The sequence below is a fragment of the Mizuhopecten yessoensis genome, unplaced genomic scaffold (assembly GCF_002113885.1).
Source record: "Mizuhopecten yessoensis strain PY_sf001 unplaced genomic scaffold, ASM211388v2 scaffold10595, whole genome shotgun sequence".
In the NCBI taxonomy this organism is placed as follows: Eukaryota; Metazoa; Mollusca; class Bivalvia; order Pectinida; family Pectinidae; genus Mizuhopecten; species Mizuhopecten yessoensis.
This window is the reverse complement of record NW_018408625.1, coordinates 21,759-48,644: the sequence shown is the minus strand read 5'-3', so window position 1 is coordinate 48,644 and position 26,886 is coordinate 21,759. Positions and strand designations below refer to the sequence as shown.

Below are 26,886 nucleotides of genomic sequence, written 5' to 3'. Positions count from 1 at the left end.
TCTTATACATGGATATATATATATAACTTTACCTACTTTCCCAGGACACGGGGTGTTGCTTCCCTGCCGGGAGACCACATATATGCTTACTTGGTATAAAGAGATGAACACAGTCCTGCTACCAGTATTTGGCTCCAGGGTCCAGCCCATTCGGACTAGCTCCTTGTATCATAATATCAACACCATCATGACTCCATCAATAACCATATATACAATCGCTGGGCATAGAGAGACTACCAAAGCCATGCTTTGAGGATTGATTCACTCAAGCTCTTTAACTGCATGTACTATGCTGGTGAGAAGAAACAAATACTCTCTTAATACCAAGATTCCCAAGTGCCTTGCCGATCCCAGGGGACTAAGGTCATTAGTCATAACTTGGAAACAGTTTAAAGATCCCATCATATGACCACAGATGTGCTTGCTTGCTGTGAACAGCAAATTAGGTCTTTACAACAATGAAATTGATGACGTCACAATAGAGGTTGATGACGTTACAATAGCAAACGTTGTTATTCTGTCTTTTTGTGAGCAGGTATTGATTGTTACGTCATTTGTTTGTGAGAGTAACGTCATAATTCTTTGAGAAACGACGTAATTTTCTTACACAAACTAATGACGTAACAATCAATACCTGCTCACAAGCAAGAGCAGATCACTCTGCAATACAAATAGGGCGGAATAGTCTCACAACAACACTTGCCTTCTCAATGCATTTCAATGGAAGGAGGTGGAGCAAAAATAAATCTAGCTGTATTGAAGTGTGATCTTGGGGACTGTCATCCTCTAACGTATAGTATTCATGTTTTATACCAGAAGTCATAACAGACCAAGGTTCAAAACTTGTTATAAATGGTACATTCACGTCAATCCATGTTAACAAAAATATCGGTTATCACTTTTAGCCCACCATCATCTGATGTTGGGCTATTCAAATCACCCTGCCTCCGTGGTCTGTGGTCCGTCCGTGGTCCTTCCTTAAACAATTCTTGTTATTGGTATTTCTCAAGAAGAACCAGAGGGATCTTTCTCAAAATTTTTATGTAGGTTCCCCTTGGTCCTTAGCTGTGCAGGGCAACTTTTGAGACTGATTGGATAATTAACATGGCCGACAGGCAGTCATCTTGGATTTTGAAAGTGAACGTTTATTATTGCTATATCTCTGGAAGTACCAGAGGGATCTTTCTCAAATTTTATATGTAGGTTTCCCTTGGTCCTAAGTTGTGCAGGTTTACTTTTGTGACTGATTCGATAAACAACATGGCCGACAGGCAGCCATCTTGAATTTTGACATTGAAGGTTTGTTATCGCTATTTCTCAGGAAGTACTGGAGATATCTATCTCAAATTTTATATGAAGGTTTCCCTTGGTCTATAGTTGTGTATATTAACTTTTGCGACTGATCAGATAAACAGATTGACAGACAGGCAGACATCTTGGATTTTGACAGTAAAGGTTTGTTATGTTTCTTTTTTTTTTATGTAGGTTCCCGTTGGTATGCATATTTTCTTCTGAGACTGATCGAATAAACAAATCTTTGATAGTGCTATTTCCAAGGAAGTACTGGAGGGTTCTTTTTCAAATTCTATATGTAGGTTCCCCACTGTCCTTTATTGTTCATGTTTACTTTTGAAACTGATCAGTTAAACAAAATGCCCTACCGACAGCCATCTTCGATTTTTGACATTTAAGGTTTGTTAGTACTATTTCTCAGAAACAACTTGAGGGATCTTTCTCAAATTTGATATGTAGGTTATCCTTGATCCCTCATTATGCATGTTATATTTTGAGACTAATCATAAAAGCAAAGTGGCTAAAGGAAGAACTTAACAGATCTTTCTCATATTGCAATGATCGATTCTATTTCTTTCACATTAAGTACTGTACTAGTAAATATGTGAAATGACAAACTCACTTTGAAGGTTGGCTTTCAAACACATCAGTATTACGTTTAGATCACAAGTTACCTCAATGTGCGTTTACTGTTAACATGACTCGATCAAACAGATAAGAGGAAAGAAGAGAAAAGATCGAACTGACAAAGATCTAATGAAGATGGTACAAAGGTGGACGCCAAGATCCCTCTGGGATCTCTGGTTATGACATGATATACATTGTTACACCTCAAGTGAATTTCTAGCTATTTGATTGGTTGGGAGAAAATTAAACAAAAAATTCTGTCACCCTCCGAAAATACATTGGTTTTAAGGGGCGCGGGTGATATTGACATGAGACAGTGAAAATATCACATGCGCGAAAAATGTGCGTCCACCGCTTCGTTTCCCCACCGTGATGGTCACAAGAACGTTTTACAGCAACAGCCAATTTTATGAAGCGCCGGTGCGATAGCGATTGTAAACAGCAGACTATCAACATGATCGAGGTTTGCTGCCGTTTCTGAGCTACAAAGACTTTTGGTGTAACCAAATAGATATGACATTCATTAGCAGGTGACAGTGAATATTGTCAACCCTCGGGTGACAATGGTTTTCTCGGGTTGACAATATTCACTGTCATCTGCTAATGAATGTCATATTTATAAAATGTCCTGGCTTTATTTGCCCTTTTTAGCTAAGCCGCTCTGAAAATCCTATCAAAACAATAAAAAAAACTATGGCGTCTGAAACCAACAAAATGCACCCTTTGTTTGCACAATTTAACGTCCGCAATGTCAATAGTTGATTGAGCATTTTTAAACATCCTTATATTGGCTCAAAAGTATTCGATACTAGGCATTGCATCCTCAATATGAGGGGTTACGCTCACTTTCGTTCAGTGCACCCCTGGAATATGTCATAGCAAAACTGAAGGCACGAAGATAGCTGTTTGGTTAATTAGTCTCGGGTTGAAAAAAACTGACCAATCGCTAAGCTGATACCTTTCCTTTGAAGATTACAAAGAAGAGACGCCCAACTTTAAAGCCTGTCAATTATTAACGTTACGTGACCGCGAGATTCGTTTGATGTACATCAAGTGATCGAACTAGTCTTCTTGTCTCCTTCAATTTTGCTATGACATATTCCAGGGGTGTAGAGAGCGAAAGTGAGCGTAACCCCTGGATATCGAGGATGTTGGTATTGGGAATTGGACAAAACTTGTACACGAGATGTAATGGCAATCGTTAGAAAAGTTCTCGTTTTCTACCCAATTCATTAAACATGCATTTAATAGATATGATATAAGTATGCTTGTCAAACTGGACGAATTTTAGTACCTGGTTAACCGTTGAAAACCCTAGTTATAAGTTAGCATACCATCCTCAACCTTAGTTAACTACAGGAATGAAACGGGTATCTTCCAACTTATATTAATCACTGTTATTGGCCCTGATTGGTAACGCGCAGTAAGTCTCGATGTGGGTGACAACTGGAGTACCAGGAGAAAAACCAACGTGATCGGGCAGGGGACCAATACCTGAGAATTAAACCTCGTCTCTTTTCGGAATCTAAACACATATAGTCTAAGTTTAGTTTGTTTGTGTTTTACGTTCTGTTAACAGCTATGGTCATTTAATGACGTGCCATGATTTGGTGGTGGAGGAAAGCCGGAGTTCCTGGAGAAAAACCATCGACCTGCGGTCAGTACCTGGCGACTGCACCACGTAGGTCTCAATGGTGAAGGGCTAGTGGTAGCAGAATGTCAGACGCCTTGACCACTTGACCGGCCCCTCCACAATATAGCCTTTAAGCTCTTGTCATGACAAAATAGTTATATTGTTTCATCTTATTATGTTTAATCATGCTGAATAATTGAAGAATTAGAACATCATGTTCGTCGACAAATCTCAATTTTCTTTAATCAATGCCCGCCCCTCCATACCGAGGCTAAATCTGATGTATGTCCAAATTCACAAGAATCATAATTGTACAAACAATTGTCAAACCTTTGTGGATGAATCCTGTCCCTATGCACTATATTGTTTCCCAGTGGCGTAGCATATATGTATGCTTGTATGCTCAAGCATACAATAAAATTTCATCATTTTTTTTAATCATATATTTCATTGATTTTTTTTTTATGAGTAATAATGACCGTCTGCAACAACCATAAAAAGGGAAAGAAATATAAAAAAATCTTAGTCCGACGGAACATTATACCGTGTTGTTCTCATATAATCGATTAAGGGGCTTTTAGTCTTATCATTAGCAAGTAAAACTTTTACTTGTTAATACTCAAGACATAAAGGAGTTCCTAGAACACGGGAGATTGCGTTTAGAGCTAAGGGGAATTCGTTTCCAGCTGTGAAAGCATACACTCCGAAAAAATATTTGCTACACCTCTTTCCGTTTAGATGTAACAGTAGACCAACACTCCCGATGACCAGGTAGATTAATCGGTTAAAGGGACAGTAAAACAACTTGAAGTGTTAGTTCGAATCCTGGTCTAGACCCACTGAATTATTTTTAATCTCAAAACACTCTTATTGGTTATATTTTGTTTATTTCAACTTTATTATTTCCCATAAAAAGTCCCGCAGGGCTTTATTTTCAGAAATCATCTATCAAAACTAGAGTCATGCCGTAAAAACAGTTTCAACACTTACATGGACAGATTTTCACAGTGGTACAGGGATCTTCAAAAGACACAGATATATTTGTCCATGGTATGAAAAATCCAATAAAAAAGAGAATGGTAAAAACAAAAATATTTGTTTAATTAACCATCTACAAAACAAATGCAACATTTAAAAAATACTTGGTTATTGTAGAGTAACGTCGCATGATGAATGTGTCCTGACTGTCCGGATTGAGCACAAAAGCAGACGAACGATTAAAGCAAATTAATAAATCTCGCCCCGAAATATAGAGAATTAAAAGTCTACTTATCGTCTTTTCGGTATACTGGTCGATAAACTTTTCTCTATGAAATTCCCCCCAAATATTAATCGCATTTATAAGACATCAGGCATTAGTTAGTTGATGTATGGTCAAAAAGTTTGAAAATTGTAAAAGTAAAAGCGAATTAATAGGGCTGAATATTTCTTGATCAATATACTTTTGATCGAGTTCCGAATACTTTATTTTGGCTTGTTCCTGAAGTTTTCTAAAACCTGGAAAAAATATATTGAATTAGCATTAATTAGTTAAATAGAAAGAACAAAAACACCCAGTTGATATAGCTCTTGATTGTAACATACTGTAAAATGAAAATTCTCAGGTGAGGAACTGTGCGCGTTTTTCGCGTTGAGCAAGTCAGAACTTAACTACCCTCACAAGAATATGTACCGAGATATTATATGAAGATTTATAGAATGTATGGGTTTTAGAGAGATTGCCGACACAAAACTGTCTACATTGCATCCCAGCGTAAACATTTCCGCACATAAGAATTTCCTCTCCAACAGTATCTAATTACTGTCAAAGAGGAAATTTCACGGTGTTGAAATTTTCGCGTTAAAAAATCAGCGCGAAAATATCTACACGCGACTACTTATTCATAGATTATAAAGTTTATAGATAAATAAGGTATAGATTTTAAAACTAGTTCCAAGAAGAAAATGTCCACATCGTGATCAGTTTAAAGGGGCACAACGCGAATATTTCCACTCGCGAAAATTTTAACTTTTACGGAATCGCTTTCCCTTGTTATTATCAATGTTTTCGACTGTCACGTGCGTTATTGTTCCATCGCTCAATACTTGCCACTGTATATTGTGCAAACGTTTATGAGATAGCGCTCATTGGTGAAACAAATACAAAATCCAACGAAATAAATTGACAGTTGTTAGGTTAAAAATAACATACCTAGAAATATTTACCTGATAAATCAATATCTTCTACTTGCCGTTATTGTTACATTAAAATTGGTTGGATATTCATTTGTATCCCTTTATACATGTAAAAATCCAGATATCACGTCTAGTAGAAACAATATATCGACTTTTTGTTGGGGTGATTATGTTGTTAAATGGACCTGAGAAAGAGATATTGACTTTGTCGCGGTATAACAGCGTACTAACTATTAAGTTGTTACATCAGATGCTAAAACATGTTTTAATCATTAATCAAGATAAAACATACGAAAAGTATACGAAAGAAAGTCTTGCGTTTGGCAAGGACATTGCTATTCCCCCCCCCCCCCCCCCTTTCTGTTTTAAAACAGTAGTTTATAATTTTTTGGATTTCCTTTTAGCCCCCAGCGTCACCGGTCGCGATGAGTCCTAGACGAAACATCTGTAAAATGCAATAGAATTCATTTTTGGCATACTTTAACTAATATTCAATTAATTCGATTGCTAACATTACTGTTTTGAAAAAAATAAAACAATTGTAGCCTTTGGCTGAGGTCGATACCTGGATTTATCAACCCGAGAAAAGACATATTAACAGAGGACGCAGTCGGGTCGATAAATCCAGGTATCGACCGAAGTTTAGTTTAAATCAATTTTATTGCAACAAAAGACAAATGGATTGGACAAAAGTTATTGCAACTTACTTACGTCCTTTCCGTAACAGAAAATATATATACAAAATTAATGAGTCACGTAATAACCTAATACAAATTCATATATGTATATATATATATAAGATGTTAAAGATGGATAACAGCAAAAGAGGTAATGATAGGATTAGGGACACCAACGTATAGTTTTTAAATATGTATTCGGAGAGTTTACTTGAGATCGCGTGTGTGATTTTCCCAATCAAGTCGGCGTAAGTAGTCAAAGGCTACAATTGTTTTATTATTTTCACAAGAGTAATGTTAGCAATCTGGAACAAAAACACAGTAAAATGCTACGGAAGCTAAACGATGCGTTTGTTTGGAGACACGTCATAATTATATTGTTAGCTCCAAGTCAATATCGGGGTTTTTTTTATCGGTGGACACGTGATTCACTTCTGGCCAATCACTTGTCGGAAATAATATGAAAAATTAATAATAGTAAATATATAAGGTACAATCACCTGTGTGTATTTTGGAGCGAAGAAACAAAAAGGTAACGATTAAAGTACTGGCAAAACAACGGGACATTCATGCGAAAGTGAATTTTTTTCAGGAATTACTGGTAAATATTCCCATTTATACATTCCATGTCATTGCAACAATATTACCTTATATCAATTGTTAGGTTATAATAAAGTATTATAATTAAAAGACACGTGGATTAAATAATATTCTACGGTCGTTTACCGTTCTATTTCCTATGGTTCAAGGTATAATTAACATTTCGATGGGTTTTTTTAAATTTTAATTACTGTCCAATATTTGCCACGAATGCAGTAGCGGAAGTATTGTTTCCATAAGATAGTGCATGTAAATGTACTACAACTAATCACATGGGGGAGACACGTACACACTTGTGTATCAGGTAGGATTGTAATGTACGCGTGTCCACTGCCCACTGTAGTGTATTTCCAACAACTTAACGGGGCAAACAGCGAAATCGGATGCTTGGGTATTCTCGGCAACTATCTAGGTGAGTGACTTCAATTTTAAATCAACATTATTCATTTCAGTTATTTTTGTTCTCGTACTGTTCACCGTTTTAATCAATTGTTCATGTTATATAACGAAGGTAGGAAACAGGTTTACACAACATGTGTTCTTGTCTTTACAGCTGTTGATTGCGCACACGAAACACAAGTAAGAAATAGGGAGCATTTTGCATGCATAGAACATTATTTATACAACTTTGTTGTTATCAGTATAAAATCTTAAAAAATCACTCAATGGTGAAATATATTTTAACTGTACACGGTAAGTGAGATTCATTAATTTCATTTTTATAAAAATAAAAATTATTATAAAATTGTTAGTCTCGTTTTTTAAATATAAGGATGAATTCAATAGCTATATACCTGGTATGCAATTTAAACATTTCAATGGACATTTTGTATTGTTCAACATATGCAGGACACATTCTTAGTAATAATAATTACCTTACACTTATATTTCATATCATTTTACAGACTCGTGGCACGTCTCGAGACTCCAAAGCCCCAAAGGCATCTGTGGACAAAAGGAAATTGATTCTCTCAATTCATTTCATTTCATTCTCGCTACGATACAAAGTATAGAGAAACTACGTCAAATATATTAGCTTACAGAAAGAAGACAACCTTTGACATTTTGTGTGAGTATCTTCCCTTCCTTATTATTACGAAAGAATATTCATATTTATTGGGAATGTAAGGTCGCCAATGGTATGTTTTTCTGCTCATTATATTGATTATATTTCATAAATTCTAAAGACTGTGATTAATGTTCTACAGTCACAAAATGTCCATCATCCTCGATATCCGGGGTTACGCTCACTTTCTCTTTCTACATCCCTGGAATATGTCATAGCAAAAATGAAGGCTCATTGTGCGCCACCTTGTTGATGAGACAAGAAGACTAGTTCGATCCTTTGATGTACATGAAAAGAATCACGCGGTCACGTAACGGTAAAAAAATGACAGAAAAATCAAAACGTTTGACCGTTCAATGGGTAAACTGTTTAACTGTCAGGTGATAGTATACAGCAAGTTAAAGACTGAAAAAATAACTTATTGAGTTTGATATTTGTTTATTAAAACATAATTTCAACATCTTACAATAATTCTTAAATTGACTGATTCGTGAATTAATTGCTTAAATTCCTTTAGATTTTTTCAGGCAAAATGACGCACGGCCGTTCGAGGATGATTGTTCTGTTGTTAATTATTGCGGGAGCGCTGTTCGTCTGGAGTTACTGTCGACAAATTGAAAAGATTCAACAGGAACGTTACACTCAAATCGTCCATGAAACAGCAAAATTAACTACAATCGAAAAGCTATTACCCCAAAAACTACATGAGGATTCCATACCGAACGTCCATCAGCAGGAGGTACCGAAGGTCCATCAGCAGGAGGTACCGACGGTCCATCAGCAGGAGGTACCGAAGGTCCATCAGCAGGAGGTACCGAACGTCGATCAACAGGATGAAATGACAACTACGCCGGTGTTTCGATAGGGGCCGGGCGCCTATGAGCCAGTGGACAGACTTAAAAAGGGAAATATATTTCACAAATCAACTTGGAGGCCAGCCACGTCACACTTCCTGGGAAAACACAGTCCGTCCTTCTAGGAACAAGACAAGTCATTTTTTTTTTTATAATTATAAATACTCCAACGTGGAAGCTTACGTATTAGTACGCTCGTTAACCCTACAATGTTAAACACGAAAGTACAATTAACGTTTAAAATAACTCAAAGGATCCCCGTACCACTGCCGAAAACTGAAACAAGGCTCCGGAGAAAGGTTTTGTTTTGCATGACGGTAGTTTGGAACAAAGATGGTAACTTTCAGTATTGTGGATTGTAGCTGGCGGCCTAGCATCTCCAGACTATCCACGTGTGATAACAATATCCCAGGGTCATTAATATATTATTTCCGTAATAAAAACATTAACAAGAATAGTCTTCTACAAAGCCCTTTTTTATACTCCGCATGTTGATTCTATGAAATTTGGATACTGAAAATATTCCATAACAAATTATACAACTGTTGATGGTTAAGGTGGTATTTTTAAGGGCCCGTTTTAAAGATTGGGTTGGAGGATGTGGGTTGATTAGGGGTAGAATTACAGCAATAATTGTGCTGACAAAATGGCTCAAATCACTAAATAAATTAGCATTTTAGCATATATACATATGTATATGACATGAATTTGACACAAAAAAATATCATCTTGAGATTACCATATTGCGTTATAAGAGTTCCCCTTGTGAAATTGACTATCACAATTTTTACCAAGAAAAAAGGTAATTTTTCCCTTTATTACCAAATAAGAAATTAGAAAGACTTAAGCGTTTCCGAAAAAAAACTATTATAAACGTACCAAAGGTCATTTTGCTGGAATTTGTCCCATTAATTCTTTTAATAAATTATACGACAAAAGCAGCCGAGAGATTCATGCATTCTTTTCGTGTTGAATGATATATTTCCTTTAAAAAATATTATATTTTGCATTTACTAAGCAAAGTAATCACCTTTTTGTTGTTAAAGAATTATAATTCATAAATAGACCTTAATAAATTGTAGTTCAGCCCGACTGATAAACTGTGAATTGCCTTTATACTGAACTTTAGGGAATCAAATACAACTTTGATATATAATAACAATGAATATTTTATTAACGTGTCACACATTTCAATATAGGCCTGTATCATAAAATACTTTTTACTATGTTTAAGAACTATGTATAAGTACTTAAATTAATGAGATAAATTCTCGGAAACGGATTTATATAAGTTATTTCAACTTGTTTCCGGATCCCATTCCTCTGTACTTTGTATGTTATGTGATGTAATGGAACCTAATTTGGAATGAAATAAAGTTTATATCAAGTACTGTCCGGCCAGTGCTGACCTATGAGACACCACAATCACAATACTACGTAATACATGTATTGCAATTATATACAACATAACATTTAAACTATAAGCAGATCAAGATATTTCTAGATTAAATTAACTCATTTCAACAATATCACAGAGTGTACTTATAATCATTATGCATTAAGTTTGTGTACAGTATTGTGGAGGCCCGTTTTACGTGTAATTCAGAAAGGCGGAAAAAGTAGACATTTCACCGCGTCATATGCCCATTTATATTTTCAACTTTTGCGGGATAAAAACAAGGGATTCAGTTGATCTAAAAGAGTAATAGAGTACAAATATATTGTACAATTTCCCACTTAATGACAGATTATATTTTACATTATTGAGCATTATAAACTTGTACAACGACAATCATCTTGCTACAATCAAAATTGCAACACGATATCAGTAATTAATGTAGTGTCGAAAAGGGGGAAAGTTTGACGGAGCGTGGGGAGTCGAATTGGTCATACAAATATGGTTAAAAAGGTTCTGCAAATATTGGGTATCTAGCTTTTTGATAAGATCTTCAGATGCATAATTGCTTTTAAAATTGACCATAATTTGTTAAATCAAATAAAATCCTGTTTCACTAGATCAAAGACGAGATTTGAACGTGACTTAAACCTCATAACAGCATATCCTTAATTGTGCATGTACATTATGTCTTTTTCATAATTTTATATCAATTATGATACGTGCTACAGAAATAGAATGTAATTTGCCAATTTATTATCATTTTACCCTTTCACTCCTATATAACTTTAGTAGACTCTACCATGCATTGATCTGGATGAGTCCATTTTGACCTACAGTGGTGAAAGGTAGTACTGAAGTCAAAATAATGAATAGTTAATGTTTAAAGTATTCCGAATCATATGAAAAAGTACCGATAAAACAATGATTCACCTGACATATTTACAATTTTTGACGTCGTCAGATATTTTATCCTTAAACTTTTGATTGTAAATAAGGTTATTCCCGAAAATATCCTATCTTTTCATAGCATCCTTTTATTTGTTCAATTATGTCCACATTGCTTGTTAAATGTACAATGTATGAAAGTGATTGCAAGCCTTTGTTGTTTGTTTTCAAAATTATAACCATTACTATTATCCATATGTTGTAAAGCGCCTTAGAGTAATTTTATAAATTAAATAGGGCGCTATATAAATGTTGTATATTATTATTATTATTATTATTATTATTAAAGTTTGGAATAATTTTATTTAAAACAAAGATATATTGGTTTTAGTCAAAAGTCTACAATTGATTGAACGATGTGGTAATGCTTTTTTGTCCCGTAACTGTTTATTAAAAAACACATCTAGGTCTTATAACTAAAAACGACAGTATGATCCAATATTGGCACTGGATCCGAACAAACACATCTTGGTTGGATGCATATTACTATTTAAAAGTACATATTCCGTCTTTGCGTATTGCAGAGTTAACTTCTCTTGAGAGCAGGTATTGATTGTTACGTCATTGGTCTGTGTGAGAAAATTACGTCGTTTTCTCAAAAATTGATGACGTTACTCTCACAAACAAATGACGTACCAATCAATACCTGCTCTCAGGAGAAGATAACACTGCAATACGCAAAGACGGAATAACGACAGTGCAGACATAGAAACTAGTAGAGATCTTTTCATGCTCTCTTCATTACTGTTTCCATTCTGCTATCATACCTACCTATGTATTATTTTTTAATTTTTGATTCATCACATAAAATGGTCAGTATTTTCACAAACTGTTAATCTAAACAATGTTTGGGTGTTTGTGAAATGCATGTTGTAGTATTGTCTAATGTATTTACATTTCAAGGGAAATGGCTTTATATAAGATTTAAGATCTGTCGCTAGATCCTATTCATATTCCTATTAACCTGCGTACTTATTATATATTATGATATGTGAAATAAATATTGTTTAAACCAAGAAATTTGTCAAATTTTCAGGGCGATCTGCTCTATTATCAAGACAGGAACATGAAAATGTACTTATCATAACATAAAACAGAGAAAAAAACCATTCACCATGAAATAATAATACAATAGAAAAACAAAAACAAACAGAAGTTACTTATATAAGATATGCTGTTGTAATTGCATATCCCCTCAGTTACCTTGTAACCGAAGGCTAATAATGGTAAATAATTCATCTTGAATACGTGAGGGCAAGTGAATTTAATATCTGTATATATATTATTGATTTGTGATACATGACACTCTAATAAAAAAAGAAGACTTTTAACGTCTGTTCCGTGTGTTTTGTGATTTCTAGTGTTAAACTAATACTCCATTCAATATTATTAACGAAATATTTTGGATATATTCAATTCACAATACAATGTAAAGAGAAACATATTTACAATATAATATATAATAATTGTAGTGTTCGTAGTCGGTAGTACACAGTACTGTTTCATAATAAATGCACGTTTGTATCAAGGTGGTCAAATATTGTTATTAATTATTCTGATAAAAGTACAAAGTTTCTTCAGTGTTTTTATATTATTAGTATTCATTAATTCATAGAACTTAATTACATTTGGTCTCATCCAAAAATATTTATCTATATATGAAATGCTATACCTAACCAGATATAGACAAATACTTACATAAGTTTCCACTCCTATGATAAAACACCAATTGACAATTGCCACAATGATGTGTGTATAATCACTTAGATCTTAAATCTACTGTATTCAATTTTATATTTAGATGAACTTTCTTTCAATGCACTTAAGTCATGTTAAAAAGTCAAAAAGTCCTGTGTAGCCGTTTAAAATAATATTCAGTTTAAACCCCCTTTTTTCCAAATTCGTAACAAAATGCGTTTTGTTCCTAATTTATCGCCAAAACAAGATATAGGGCTTGAGTACAGAATCTGAGATTGAGTATTCCGTCTTTGCATATTGCAGAGTTATCTTCTCTTGGGAGCAGGGGGTGATTGTTACATCATTGGTTTGTGTGAGAAAATTACGTCGTTTTCTCAAAAATTGATGACGTTACTCTCACAAACAAGTGACATAACAATCAATACCTGCTCCCAAGAGAAGATAACTCTACAATACGCAAAGACGGAATAAGAACGTACGGTTTCATGAGTAGGGACCCAGGCTTATACTCAGAGCGACAATCTTCTTCTGTGTTTCATACTTGTATACTTGTATGCTATATGTATTTGCATTACTGTTGCGCCTATGAGTCAAATGGCTTTCGGCTAATAAAGAATCTGAATCTTCTGTCAAACTCTAATTTATCATCAACTTCACATTTAAATTACATTATGTACTTTTAAAAATAACCGTAAAGTTTTATGAAAGATTAATTTATTCGTGTTTGATCTCACCGCATCAAAAGGTTAGGCAACACGAGTTGGTTATCCATGTGCTTTATATAATAAGGCGAGGTTTTTTTTCAGTGAGCTGTCCAAACTTAATTAATGTTAAATGTATTTTAAAGTGTTTTGTTTGACTCCATATTTAGTATTTGATGATAAAAAATATAGATAAAAGGAAATACTTTATTTATACCCTTTTTCAGATATTCCATTCCATATATTCATTAAATTCAAAATTCAATCAACAACTTTCGGAATACAAATATTATTTACAATTCGCATAATAGTATACCTGTCTTATATAAATATATTCGAAGCAAGAGTCAAATTTCATTAACAATTCATTGTTATCAAAGAGTTTCCTACGGCGACGAATCGTTGAGGAGATACTTAGAGAGTCCATTAAAGCTATTCTTATATGCATTAAAATCATTGCTTTGATCCGTAACATGATGGTGTAATGGTGTCGTGTTGGTATAGTTCAGACAGGTAGATACATGCGGGCACTTTCTGATGGTTCCCGACCATTAACGGTACACCATATAAATACAATATTGTTCTTATCTGCAAGAGAACTCGTCTCAATTACTTCAACAACATAAAAGCGTATATACGCGTATTCCCTGTATACTCACTTGTACGATCCCGTTATCAACTACCGCCAGAGGGCAGATACAGTTCGGTTCAAAGGTTATGATTAAATCAATTAAAAACAGCCAGGGGTATATTTAAATTCAATTCAAATGTATCTGACCAATCAGTGTGCAGAAAAGGTGATGATGGTATAATTATAAAGATGTGTCTTTATAAAGTTAGATAGATATTCAGACGTACCACCAACAGCTATTCACACCCCACATTGGTACCGGCGAGGAGTGTTGGTTTTCGCCAGCCAAGAAAAAAATGGGGTGTCCATGTACTTGTCTGGCGATAAAAGCAGGTATACAATTTTACTATTTTATCACCGTGTATATATAGATGGAATGTCAGAAAACACTATCAATAGATATTTCAGAAATTTTGTTAGCTTTTTATTTCATGTTCATGTGGATAAAAACTGTATAAAGCACTGCAACACGTACAATATTTATAATCGCACTTGTCATTTTATGATTAAGTCATTCGAAAATAAGCTCTGACGTGCACATTATTTATTAAATATCAATTAATATGAATTAATATATATGGGTAAGTTTGCGAAATTTTACAGATTTTTTTATTCTGTGTCGATATATAAGTGTGACTTTTATGTACAGTTATTATTGATTTCGTATATTTCTATCAATATATGACATTTAAAAAGAATTAAGATAGTGAGAAAATGAAATAAATCTAACACGAAAATCTTTCTTCAGCTAACATTTACAGCATATCTACAACAGCTGCCGGCATCATTTAGAAAAAAATCAATATTGAACTTTGACCTGAACGACTGGCCTTGATATTCCATCTTGACACTCAGCCTTGACCTCAAGCACCAAACAGGATTGACTGTGAACATCTACCTCTAAGAAGACAAAAAGTGAGTAAACATCCTGTTCCTAAGATATTTAAGGATTAACTTGAATATATTTTTAGGAGCTATAACACAAAAAACCGGAGTGTACTCTAAATAAATCGCGAAGCGGTTTATGATGAGAGTACACTCCGTTTTTTGGTGTGTTACAGCTCCATAACATGAAACATATATTCAAGTTAATCCTTATAATTTAATCAACTATACACAATCCCTGTGGAAATCCACTTTTATTGATGGACTCTTTTCTTTTAGAGATTATTGCGCCGCTGTATCAGCCAATTAAAAGCGACGTTAAAAACGGCGACGTCATTTTTTTTACGTTATGGGCTGATAACATATATTTTTAAGCCTATGAAAATGCTTGTTACAAGCAAGATTAAATTATTATATATTACAATATTGACTTTCGATTGTTTTGTTGTGTGTATATTATCATATTAGTCCCAAACTGTGAAGTTCACGGCATTGCATTGAAATGAATGATTTGCTAATACTGTACATATTAAAGACCGCTGGTGTTTGAAAGTGACTCTTCTGAAATTGCCTCCGGACATTTAACTATCTTGAAATTTGATATGGACAATATTTACGTTTAGATAGCTATCGCGAAATCAGCTACCTCGCGTAAGTACTTTTAAAATCAATACCGTGAAATGGACATCATTTACCGTTAGATAGTAATCTAGAAATCAATTATCGACCTTAAAGTTTTACCTGTTCATCTCGGCCGAACCATGTATAGCCCCGAGTGCCAAGGACTTCTCACCGTTACTGCTGGTCAGATTGTATTAATGAATAACGTCTCTGTCTAATTCTGAAGGACGATGTATATATATATTTCGTGTTGAAATACGTATCTCACACGAACGAACAACACTGTGGACGAAAGTGAAATATGTGTCGATATTGTCGCCTGCAAAGTTCATATCTGCTCAAGTGTTTTGAAATAATTACTAGAAATAGAAAGAAGAAAACACAAATTTAAAAGTTTAGAATATCGATGCAGAAATCATAGCAACATTTTTTTACTGCATCATATTCCGTCTTTGCGTATTGCAGAGTTATCTTCTCTTGAGACCAGGTATTGATTGTTACGTCATTGGTTCGTGTGAGGAAATTACGTCGTTTTCTCAAACATTGATGACGTTACTCTCACAAACAAATGACTTAACAATCAATACCTGCTCTCAAGAGAAGATAACTCTGCAATATGCAAAGACGGAATTTTTAATTCGTCCATTTCGGGCTCCTCTGTTGTAGTAAGGGTGAACATAATAAAAATCAATTAAAAACAGATAATAAACAAAAGAGATAAGGAAAACCACACATCTTCGTCTCTAGTATTATCGTCAAGCTTAAGGGTCCCCGTACCACTACCAAAAATGTAACGAAGTGTTGGAAAGTGTGTCTTTGGCATGACTATAGTTTTGATAAATAATTTCTAAAATGAAACATATACGTTTCATGAGAACAATGATAAAGCCGAAATAACAAAATATTATCAATAACAGTGTTTTGATTGTAAAAGAAAAATCAGCTTGACTAGACCGGAATTCGAACCCAGGACCGCAGATTGATATACTATCGCTCTAACCGATTGAGCTACCCGAACATCAGATCGAGAAGTGTCCTGGCCCAACTGTCTTACAGTAATTTCCAAACGGAAGTTAAGGGGAGGTTACTGTATATAGGAAAAACCACAGTGCAGTGGGACAGGGATCCTTAAGGAAGTTAAGGGGAGGTTACTGTATATAGGAAAAACCACAGTGCAATGGGACAGGGATCCTTAAGGAAGTTAAGTGGAGGTTACTGTGTAGAGGAAAAAAACACCGTCTAGTGGGACAGGGATCCTTAAGGAAGTTGAGGGGAGGTTACTGTGTAGAGGGGGGAAAACACAGTGTAGTGGGACAGGGATCCTTAACAAAGTTAAGGGGAGGTTACTGTGTAGAGGGGAAAAAACACAGTGGATTGGGACAGGGATCCTTAAGAAAGTTAAGGGGAGGTTACTGTGCAGAGAGGGGAAAACACAGTGTAGTGGGACAGGGATCCTTAAGAAAGTTAAGGGGAAGTTACTGTGTAGAGGGGGAAAACACAGTGGATTGGGACAGGGAACCTCGATATTTGTTTCCTCGACACATTAAATCAACTTCACCATTAGTCGTAATTCTAATAAATTTTATAACAACAAGACATTACAAAGTCTGGTTAATGTTGTAGGACAATATTTCCATCCATTTGTTATTGTTTTGGAAAATGCAACACTGCGTCCTATTGGTTATTGCGAACCAATCAAAACACAGATAACTACCGAGGTGTTACAATCATTGTTTTAATTCATGTTGATCACCCGGTCTTTGTGTTTAAAAACAAATGATATTCGTTTTCATTGTGTAGATAAAAACTTCTTATCTATAAACCAATATAGATTTGATGACAAGCATAAATGATACTTTTCTGTTACATAACATTGAAAATACACAAATCAACCTACATAAAAATTGCTTTCCTCGATGTCTTAAAGATACCCATGATGAGTTTATACAAGAAAATGAAATACTTGATAATCTAACCTTTATTAAGACAATAATCGCAACGAAATAATATTAAATTATGTGTGTTTAATGTTTTAAATTTAGATTATGAGAAAAGAATTATCTACCGGTAGTATGACATATTTTTCATTTAGAGAAAAATAAAACTCTATTAACATTATTTACTTGTCGGACGTGTGTACGTACTTCTTCAGATTTTAAATCCACAGCTCCGTTCTTTTTTACTTATCTATTGAAAAATTGTATTAGTAACATATTGTAAGATAACAAAGCTCAGAGCCCAGTGAAGACACATACCAGCATATGTCACCATGCGTTAACACCGATACATACGAATGAGATTCAATTGTATCCGAGGGATACGGCATGGCGACAGTTTTATTGCCTTCAATATCTGTCCTCGACCACAAATCGTTAGAATGAATGAGCCATTTCTGAATTTTCCTTTGTAGCAGCCGTAGCTAACTCTCATGTCTGATGTAATCGGCTCCTCTAGCAGTTTAAGCCAACTCTCATGTCTGATATAATCGGCTCCTCTAGCAGTTTTAGCTAACTCTTACGTGTGAAGCATGTCCCCCCTGTAGCGGTTTAGCTAACTCTTACGTGTAAAGTAAGTCTTCTCTGTAGCGATTTAGCTAACTCTTACGTCTGATATAAGTCTCACTGTAGCGATTTAGATAACTCTTACGTGTGAAGTAAGTCTTCTCTGTAGCGATTTAGCTAACTCTTACGTCTGAAGTAAGGCTCACTGTAGCGATTTAGCTAACTCTTACGTGTGAAGTAAGTCTCACTGTAGCGGTTTTAGCTAACTCTTACGTGTGAAGTAAATCTTCTCTGTAGCGGTTTTTGCTAATTCTAAGGTTTGAAATAATTCTCACCGTAGCAGTTTAGGAAACTCTTACGTGTGAAGTAAGTCTTCTCCGTAGCGGTTTTTGCTAACTCTTACGTGTGAAGTAAGTCTTCTCTGTAGCGGTTTTAGCTATCCCTTAGGTTTAAAATAAGTCTCACTGTAGCGATTAAGCTAACTCTTACGTGTGAAGTATTCTCCGTAGCGGTTTTTGCTTACACTTATGTGTGAAGTAAGTCTCACTGTAGCGGTTTTAGCTGCTAACACTTACGTGTGAAATAAGTCCCACTGTAGCGATTATGCTAACTCTTACTTCAGACAGTGAGCCTCGCATGTGTAAGACAAACCCGAATCGTAAAATTTGAGCAGGACATTTTTTTAAAAACAGCAAAAATGATTTATTATGTATTGCTGAATTTTTCGTTTTCATCAAAATACTACAGATACAAATAATTTTGTTTATATTGTTATCGTACAGTTACTTGACGGTCTCAAACAGGAATGTGAGAAGATTTTCGCTTCGTCGCCAAACTTCTCCGAGAGATTTTACATGTACCTCACGTCACGTTTAAACGAATCGATCATGAATTAAATCCATAACTAGGTATATAACAACTTTGATAAAGCTGCATTTATTGTAATGCTTCTAGAATGGAGAAAACAGAAATATTTACCGCCAATTTTTTGCCAGTTGCCTTATAATATCAAGGACGGACATCAATGCTTTTTTTTCAAATGCCCGATATCAAAACGAGCTGAGAATCAAATACATTGTCCTGCTATCAAAGTTGTCCCTATGTTTCAAATTTTTGCAATTATTATCATCGGAAAATACAACATATTTATATGATATATGCGCGTGTTGTAAACGTGCTGTGTTTTAGCTAATAATTGATAAAGGTATCCTAAGAATGCATTTACAAACTACAATAATGTTGTATCTATAAAGTTAACGATCAATAAAGAGATTATGATTACAATAATCCTCCGTTCATAATCCTCGGACAGCGTCGACAGCGGCGCGCTCTAAGCTTATCCACATTCAAATTCAAATTCATTTATTGACTTTGAGCTTTACAGCTCATCCAGTGGCAGACACTGCAATAACGCAGTGGAGAATGGACAAAAAATGCATGTAGTTACATATATTTTAACATTATATCATGCTATTCCTCAACTGGGTGGCATCATATATATATTTACTTAACATAGTTAATTCTTTAACGTTCGTTGTGCTTAATAATTGAATCAGCTTGAAAACAGATGCTTTTTTCCAGTAGTACAATTTTATACGTCTTTCTCTTAAAACTTGATAAAATGGACAAATGAACAAAAAATGGTTTTCGTCTTCAATATCTTCAGAGTTACACATAAACACTGTCTCACAGAATGCAACGCAGCGGCCGTAAATTAACAATAAAATATCGATCGATACTCTCCATGCCATTAATTGTTAGTATAATCTTCTTCCCGCCATCAATGTATTGTATTTGTACCAGATGGTTGCCATGAATAGGTTCCGATACGAGATCCTTGTGAAATAAAACTTAAAATGTACTCATCGCGCGGTAAGACGGCAGGGCTGTTTACTTTAAAATAGTGCCGATTTATTTTTCACAACGTGTGGGTCGAAAAATCTGAAAATCAACATTTCTTTTCCAAATTCTAATCATTTTCAGACCTTTAATTTGGTTCATGTAAGGACACCATTTCAGACACGTTCAACGGAAAAGAAAACGTTCAATTGTGCAAGTTCGTATATGATCTCAACGACACTATGAACGATTGGAGAGCCATCACGGAAATAGTTGTTTAAACAAAGGGATCACCTGGGATTTTAATATTCACAAATTTACAAATAAGTGAACAGAATTTTTTTTTTCATGTGAAATTGAGACCAACTACCTTTTCAAGGAGTTTTAAATTTTACACAAGTCTGCCAATACGGAACACGGGATCACGTGGAGCAAACACAATATCTACAGATAAAGACGATTGTGCTTTACTTCGATATTTGGATTTGTATTCACAGTGAGATTACCTTGATGGAAAACTAATGTTTGATTAGGGGGTTGAATATACCGGAAGTGTGCCTTTTGTCAAGGTTTTTTGATTTTGTGTCTTTTTTTCTGCATAAAATCCCGGGATTAATTTTTCAGCGTTAGTTTACGCCTGTGCAATTTTATTGTACACACTTCTCGAACAATTGGATAACATTAAAATTGGAAAATCTCTCAAAAAGATTTAACAACCGGATGTGACGTTATTGCGTTCAAGTGGTGACCTTTGAACTTTCGTAAAATAAAGGAACATATTTAAGTTAGCTATAGTAATACACTTAGCATCAATACGACTTCTGTTCCCTGTCCCGGAAGTGATATATCCACCATTCAATCAGGATGATTGTCAAAATCTCATTCCGGCGGCCTGTCAAGTATTTCATTGGTCTTCTCATTTCGGTCATTCTGCTTGTCAAACTCATGGAGCGAGAGCGTACGTAATTCACGTATTTGTGAAAATATTATATAATTGATAATAGTTTCCCCAGGACAACCGTTAAAAGATTTTAATAAATTGAGGTAAATCGGTATGTGTGATGTTAATCACTCCTTGTTGCCCGGATGTTAGCGCATGGGGTCAGTGGGTATTTTTTTTATTTCAATTACCTTTATTTGGGACGATAGAAATATATCGAACTGTCGAATACTTCTATGTTTTCTCACCGCGGCTCTCACCCAAGTTGAAAACAGGGGTCGCTTCTGCGAGAAAAAAATGCTGATTTTGCCTGATCGTAGGGGTGTAAACAATTTTGGTGTCCAGCTTAAGACGAAAATATATCAAAACAAGTTTGCTGATTTTACCTGTATACAGATATTAAATATTGATAAACTAGTAAAACTATTGATATGCACTGCAGTAGCTTTTTCTCGAGAGTGTAGACAATTTTGGTGTCCAGCTTTAGACGAAACGATATATGCAATATCATGTCCGCTAGTTTGTATCATTCTGAAAAATTGTAACAGACATAATTAAATAAAGGAATTATTCAAAAAGACGGTTATCTCCCCTGCACCAAGATATTTAAAAACTGTCACATGTCTTACAGCCATGTTCTATTTTAGGGAGCCTCCCATGGTTACAGAGGATCAAGGACATCGACACTATCAAAACTTTTGAACACGCGCAACAGACCTCTCATAAAAAGGACGTCCCGATTAAGGACCAAGGTAAGATATTAATTAAATTGGATCTAATTATATTATATTTTCAATAAGTACTTGTACGTCATTTCTATTGGAAACCATCTTTAAACGTTAATTTTTCTTTTCTGTAGAACCAATACCCGTAGTTCTGTTGACGTACATGCGTAGTGGGTCCTCATTCCTTGGTAACGTACTCCAAGCTAACCCGGATGTATATTACCTGTTCGAGCCTTTACACGCAATCCAGTTCGCTGTTAGGAGCCAGGAAACATTCTATTTCCTTAACGGAACATCAAGGTAATATAATAGCCCATCAACAGAGTATGACGTAGTAGTCCTACTTCCGCGCAAGCGTGATTTGATATTTTCTGGTTGAGGGTCATGTTCTGTTGACCTTTGACGGAAACAAAACTCCCTTTCATTTTAACTGCGGGACTGCTACATTGTTTAGAAGTAGTTAATGCGCATGTCAACGCCAATGAACCAATAATATGTTTAACATCATCGATAAAGAGATCAATCAATTTGATTTGGCAACCAGCGTCCAAACCCGCATTGTTCTAAATCTGTTCAATTTTGTAATTGACTCAAAATTTGTTATTTCATTTTAGTTAGATTAATCTTGTGACAAAAACAATCAAAAAAATCTTTTATATTCAAGCCTATTGTATATAGGTAACATGTAAGGAGTTTGGCTCTGTTCACGAAATCTAAGGGAACCCATTTATCTATACCAATGTTACCCTAAGCTAACAAACTTTCTGAATGATACTGTATACGGAGAACTTTTCGCCCAGTCAAGCTTTCGCCCTTCGCCCTTGAAACCAATTTTCGCTTAGTGCTTATTTCGCCTTCACGTTTAATTTCTATGCCTGGAATGTTATTAACTTACGTTCGCTGTAATGATAAATTTGACCCTTATATGGCCGGCGAAAAAGACGATAATTAAACTGCAGCAAAAAACGTTCCTGGTATACAGTTTCTTTGTAGGAAGCATCTGGGTATATTTTGTTCAAAATGTTCAAATTTCAATAAGTTCATCTTGGCTTTTGCAGGAAGTATGACAATTTCCTGGATATCGCTAAACTTACTATAGAGGGCCTTACCACTTGTAACATGGATATCATCCCAATTAAAATGTGGCTGAACGGATTCTTAACGTTTAGTAAAAAAGCAAAGGGCATGCGTTTTTGTGTGAGCAAAGCAAGAACGCTAGCGGAACGCCACGCCTGTGTGAATGAAACCAAGATGGCTTGTCTTAACTCGAGCCACTCCGCCTTGAAAATAATCCGGATTCCAATGGACCTCTTGGAACCTTTGATGACGTCGATTCCAAAGTTACGTATTTTACACCTCATACGCGACCCTCGGGCCACCATTATGTCACAACGTGCGCTCGGCGTCATCCCAGCGGCTCATTTCCGACAATACGTCACTCGGTTTTGTAACCGCGTGTACCAGGACGTTGTCACGGCTGAGCGTTTTCAGACATCTTTTCCGGGAAGGACTTTGCGAATATTTTATGAAGAGATCGCCAAAGACCCAAAATCTTATACCAATATTGTGTACAACTTTACAGATATGGCGTACACAACCAAAATAGAATCGGAAATACATTCGATGACGTCAGAGGATGTTCCAAAAAATTGTGGACAACTCTGTGCGCGGAAATCAAATTCCACTGCGCAAGCAGAGGCTTGGAGAAAAGACGTACCGATGGATTTAGTGGCTACAGTTGATGAAGTGTGTCAACCCCTGTACTCAAAATTAGGCTATATCAATGTGGATTCGGAGCGCATGCTCAGGGATATCACAGTTCCGCTCCGGTCGACTGTGACAACTTTCGATGACTTCCGGTACGCGTAATGTCTTAATATTTAAAGACTTTGGAAGATGGACATATTGACAGTTTTCTTTAAGGCATTCCTTATTCTCGTTGTGAGAGAATTTAAAAGGAACTTTTAGTGTGGTCAACTAAGGTTGCCTATGTGACATAAAACAAACGGGTCAGGTAGGTCAGGGAAACAGCAAACACCCCTAAACGTGCATATAATAATAGTTAATGAAACGTCACTAAAATATTAAACTCTCATACAATTAATATACATTCATCAACATTTACATCAACACAAAATACAATTTTATATCAATACAAAATACAACATTTATATCAATACAGCACACAACATTTACATCAACACAACATACAATATTTACATCAATACAAAATACATTTACATCAATAAAAAATACAATATTTACATCCATACAAATACAACATTTCAATCAATATAACATTTACATCAATACAAAATCCAACATTTACATCGATACAAAATACAATATTTACATCAGTACAAATCCAACATTTACATCAATATAACATTTACATCAATACAAAATACATTTGCATCAATACAAAATCCAACATTTACATCAATACAAAATACAATATTTACATCAATACAAAATACAACATTGCATCAATACAAAATACAACATTTACATCAATACAAAATACAGCATTTACATCAATACAACAAACAACATTTACATCAATACAACATACAACATTTACATCAATACAAAATACAATATTTACATCAATATCTGCTACATATTCATGTTGTTATTTTGGAAACACAGTTGTCTGCATAGTCTAGAATGGAACACATATATACGGATAGACAATAATACATAACATATTACAATACAAAGACAAGAACACAAAATACTTTCACTAAACTAAACAACACTACAAAATAATATAATACCACACAATACGACAAAACAATATAACAATAAATTACAATAACAAAATAAAGTGCCTCATTACAACACGATACCAGCACAATATACCACAACAAAACGCATCAATATAAAACAACACGATACCATACAAAACAATATAATACAACACAATACCGGACAATACAATACCATACAACACAATACGGTACAAAATAATATAATACCACACAATACGATAAAACAATATAACAATAAATTACAATGATAAAATATAGTGCCTCATTACAAAACAATACCAGCACAATATACCACAACAAAACACATCAATATAAAACAACACAATACCGTACAAAACAATACAATACAACACAATACCGTAAAAAACAATAAAGTACAACTCAATACCGTACAAAACAATATCATACAACACAATACCGTACAAAAAATACAATACAACACGATACCATACAAAACAATATAATACAACTCAATACCGTTCAAAACAATATCATACAACACAATACCGTACAAAAAATACAATACAACACGATACCATACAAAACAATATAATACAACTCAATACCGTTCAAAACAATATCATACAACACAATACCGTACAAAAAATACAATACAACACGATACCATACAAAACAATATAATACAACTCAATACCGTTCAAAACAATATCATACAACACAATACCGTACAAAAAATACAATACAACACGATACCATACAAAACAATATAATACAACTCAATACCGTTCAAAACAATATCATACAACACAATACCGTACAAAAAATACAATACAACACGATACCATACAAAACAATATAATACAACTCAATACCGTTCAAAACAATATCATAAACACAATACTGTACAAAACAAGATCATACAATTCAATACCGTACAAAACAATATCATACAACACAATACTGTACAAAACAATATCATACAATACAATACCGTACAAAACAATATCATACAACACAATACTGTAAAAACAATATCATACAACACAATACCGTAAAAAAACAAAACAATACAACAAAATACCGTACAAAACAATATAATACAACAAAATACCGTACAAAACAAAACAATACAAAACAGTACCGTACAAAACAATATCATTCAACACAATACCGTACAAAACAATATCATACAACACAATACCGTACAAAACAATATAATACAACAGAGTACCGTACAAAACAATGGCATACAATAAAATACTGAACAAAACAATATAATACAACACAATACCGTACAAAACAATATAATCCAACACAATACCGTACAAAACAATATCATACAATAAAATACTGTACAAAACAAAACAATACAACACAATACCGTAAAAAACAAAACAATACAACACAACACCGTCCAAAACAATATCATACAACACAATACCGTAAAAAAGAAAACAATACAACACAGTACCGTACAAAACAATATCATACAACACAATACCGTACAAAATAAAACAATACAACACAAAACCGTAAAAAACATTATAATACAACCCAATACCATACAAAACAATATCATACAATAAAATACCGTACAAAACAATATAATACAACACAATACCGTACAAAACAATATCATACAACACAATACCGTGCAAAACAATATCATACAACACGATACCGTAAAAAAACAACATAATACAACACAATACCGTACAAAACAATATCATACAGCAAAATACCGTACAAAACAATATCATACAACACAATACCGTAAAAAAACAACATAATACAACACAATACCGTACAAATCAATATCATACAACAAAATACCGTACAAAGCAATATCATACAACACAATACCGTACAAAATAAAATAATACAACACAATACGGTACAAAACAATAAAATACTGTACAAAACAATATCATACAACACGATACCGTACAATACAATATCATAAAACACAATACCGTACAAAGCAAAATAATACAACACAATACCGTACAAAACATTATAATACAACACAATACTGTACAAAACAATGCAATACCGTACAAAACAAAATCATACAACACAATACCGTACAAAACAAAATAATACAACACAGTACCAAACAAAACAATATCATAAATCACAATACCGTACAATACAATATCATAAAACACAATACCGTACAAAGCAAAATAATACAACACAATACGGTACAAAACAAAATAACACAACACAATACGGTACAAAACATTAAAATACTTTACAAAACAAAATAATACAACACAATACCGTACAAAACAAAAATAATACTACACAGTACCAAACAAAACAATACATTAAACACAGTACC

The 26,886-nt window shown here is 34.4% G+C and overlaps 1 protein-coding gene and 1 long non-coding RNA gene across 3 annotated transcripts; both read left to right on the top strand.

Moving 5' to 3' along the window:
• Positions 1 to 7,350: 7,350 nt before the first annotated feature.
• Positions 7,351 to 11,414, top strand: LOC110461277. Of its 2 annotated transcripts, XR_002464118.1 has the most exons (4): positions 7,351 to 7,417; positions 7,559 to 7,584; positions 7,911 to 8,074; positions 8,589 to 11,414. It is a non-coding gene; the product is annotated as an uncharacterized LOC110461277 (long non-coding RNA). The 2 variants fall into 2 exon arrangements; XR_002464119.1 differs by lacking the exon at positions 7,559 to 7,584 and having other exon boundaries at positions 7,358 to 7,417.
• A 3,143-nt stretch (positions 11,415 to 14,557) lies between these two features.
• On the top strand, positions 14,558 to 23,977 carry LOC110461280 (carbohydrate sulfotransferase 5-like). The gene is made up of 5 exons (XM_021514696.1): positions 14,558 to 14,632; positions 15,048 to 15,214; positions 21,733 to 21,837; positions 21,945 to 22,110; positions 22,869 to 23,977. The coding sequence occupies exons 4-5, from the start codon at positions 21,974 to 21,976 to the stop codon at positions 23,677 to 23,679; spliced, it is 948 nt and encodes a 315-aa protein (XP_021370371.1). The 5' UTR covers positions 14,558 to 14,632; positions 15,048 to 15,214; positions 21,733 to 21,837; positions 21,945 to 21,973; the 3' UTR covers positions 23,680 to 23,977.
• The last annotated feature ends 2,909 nt before the right edge of the window (positions 23,978 to 26,886 follow it).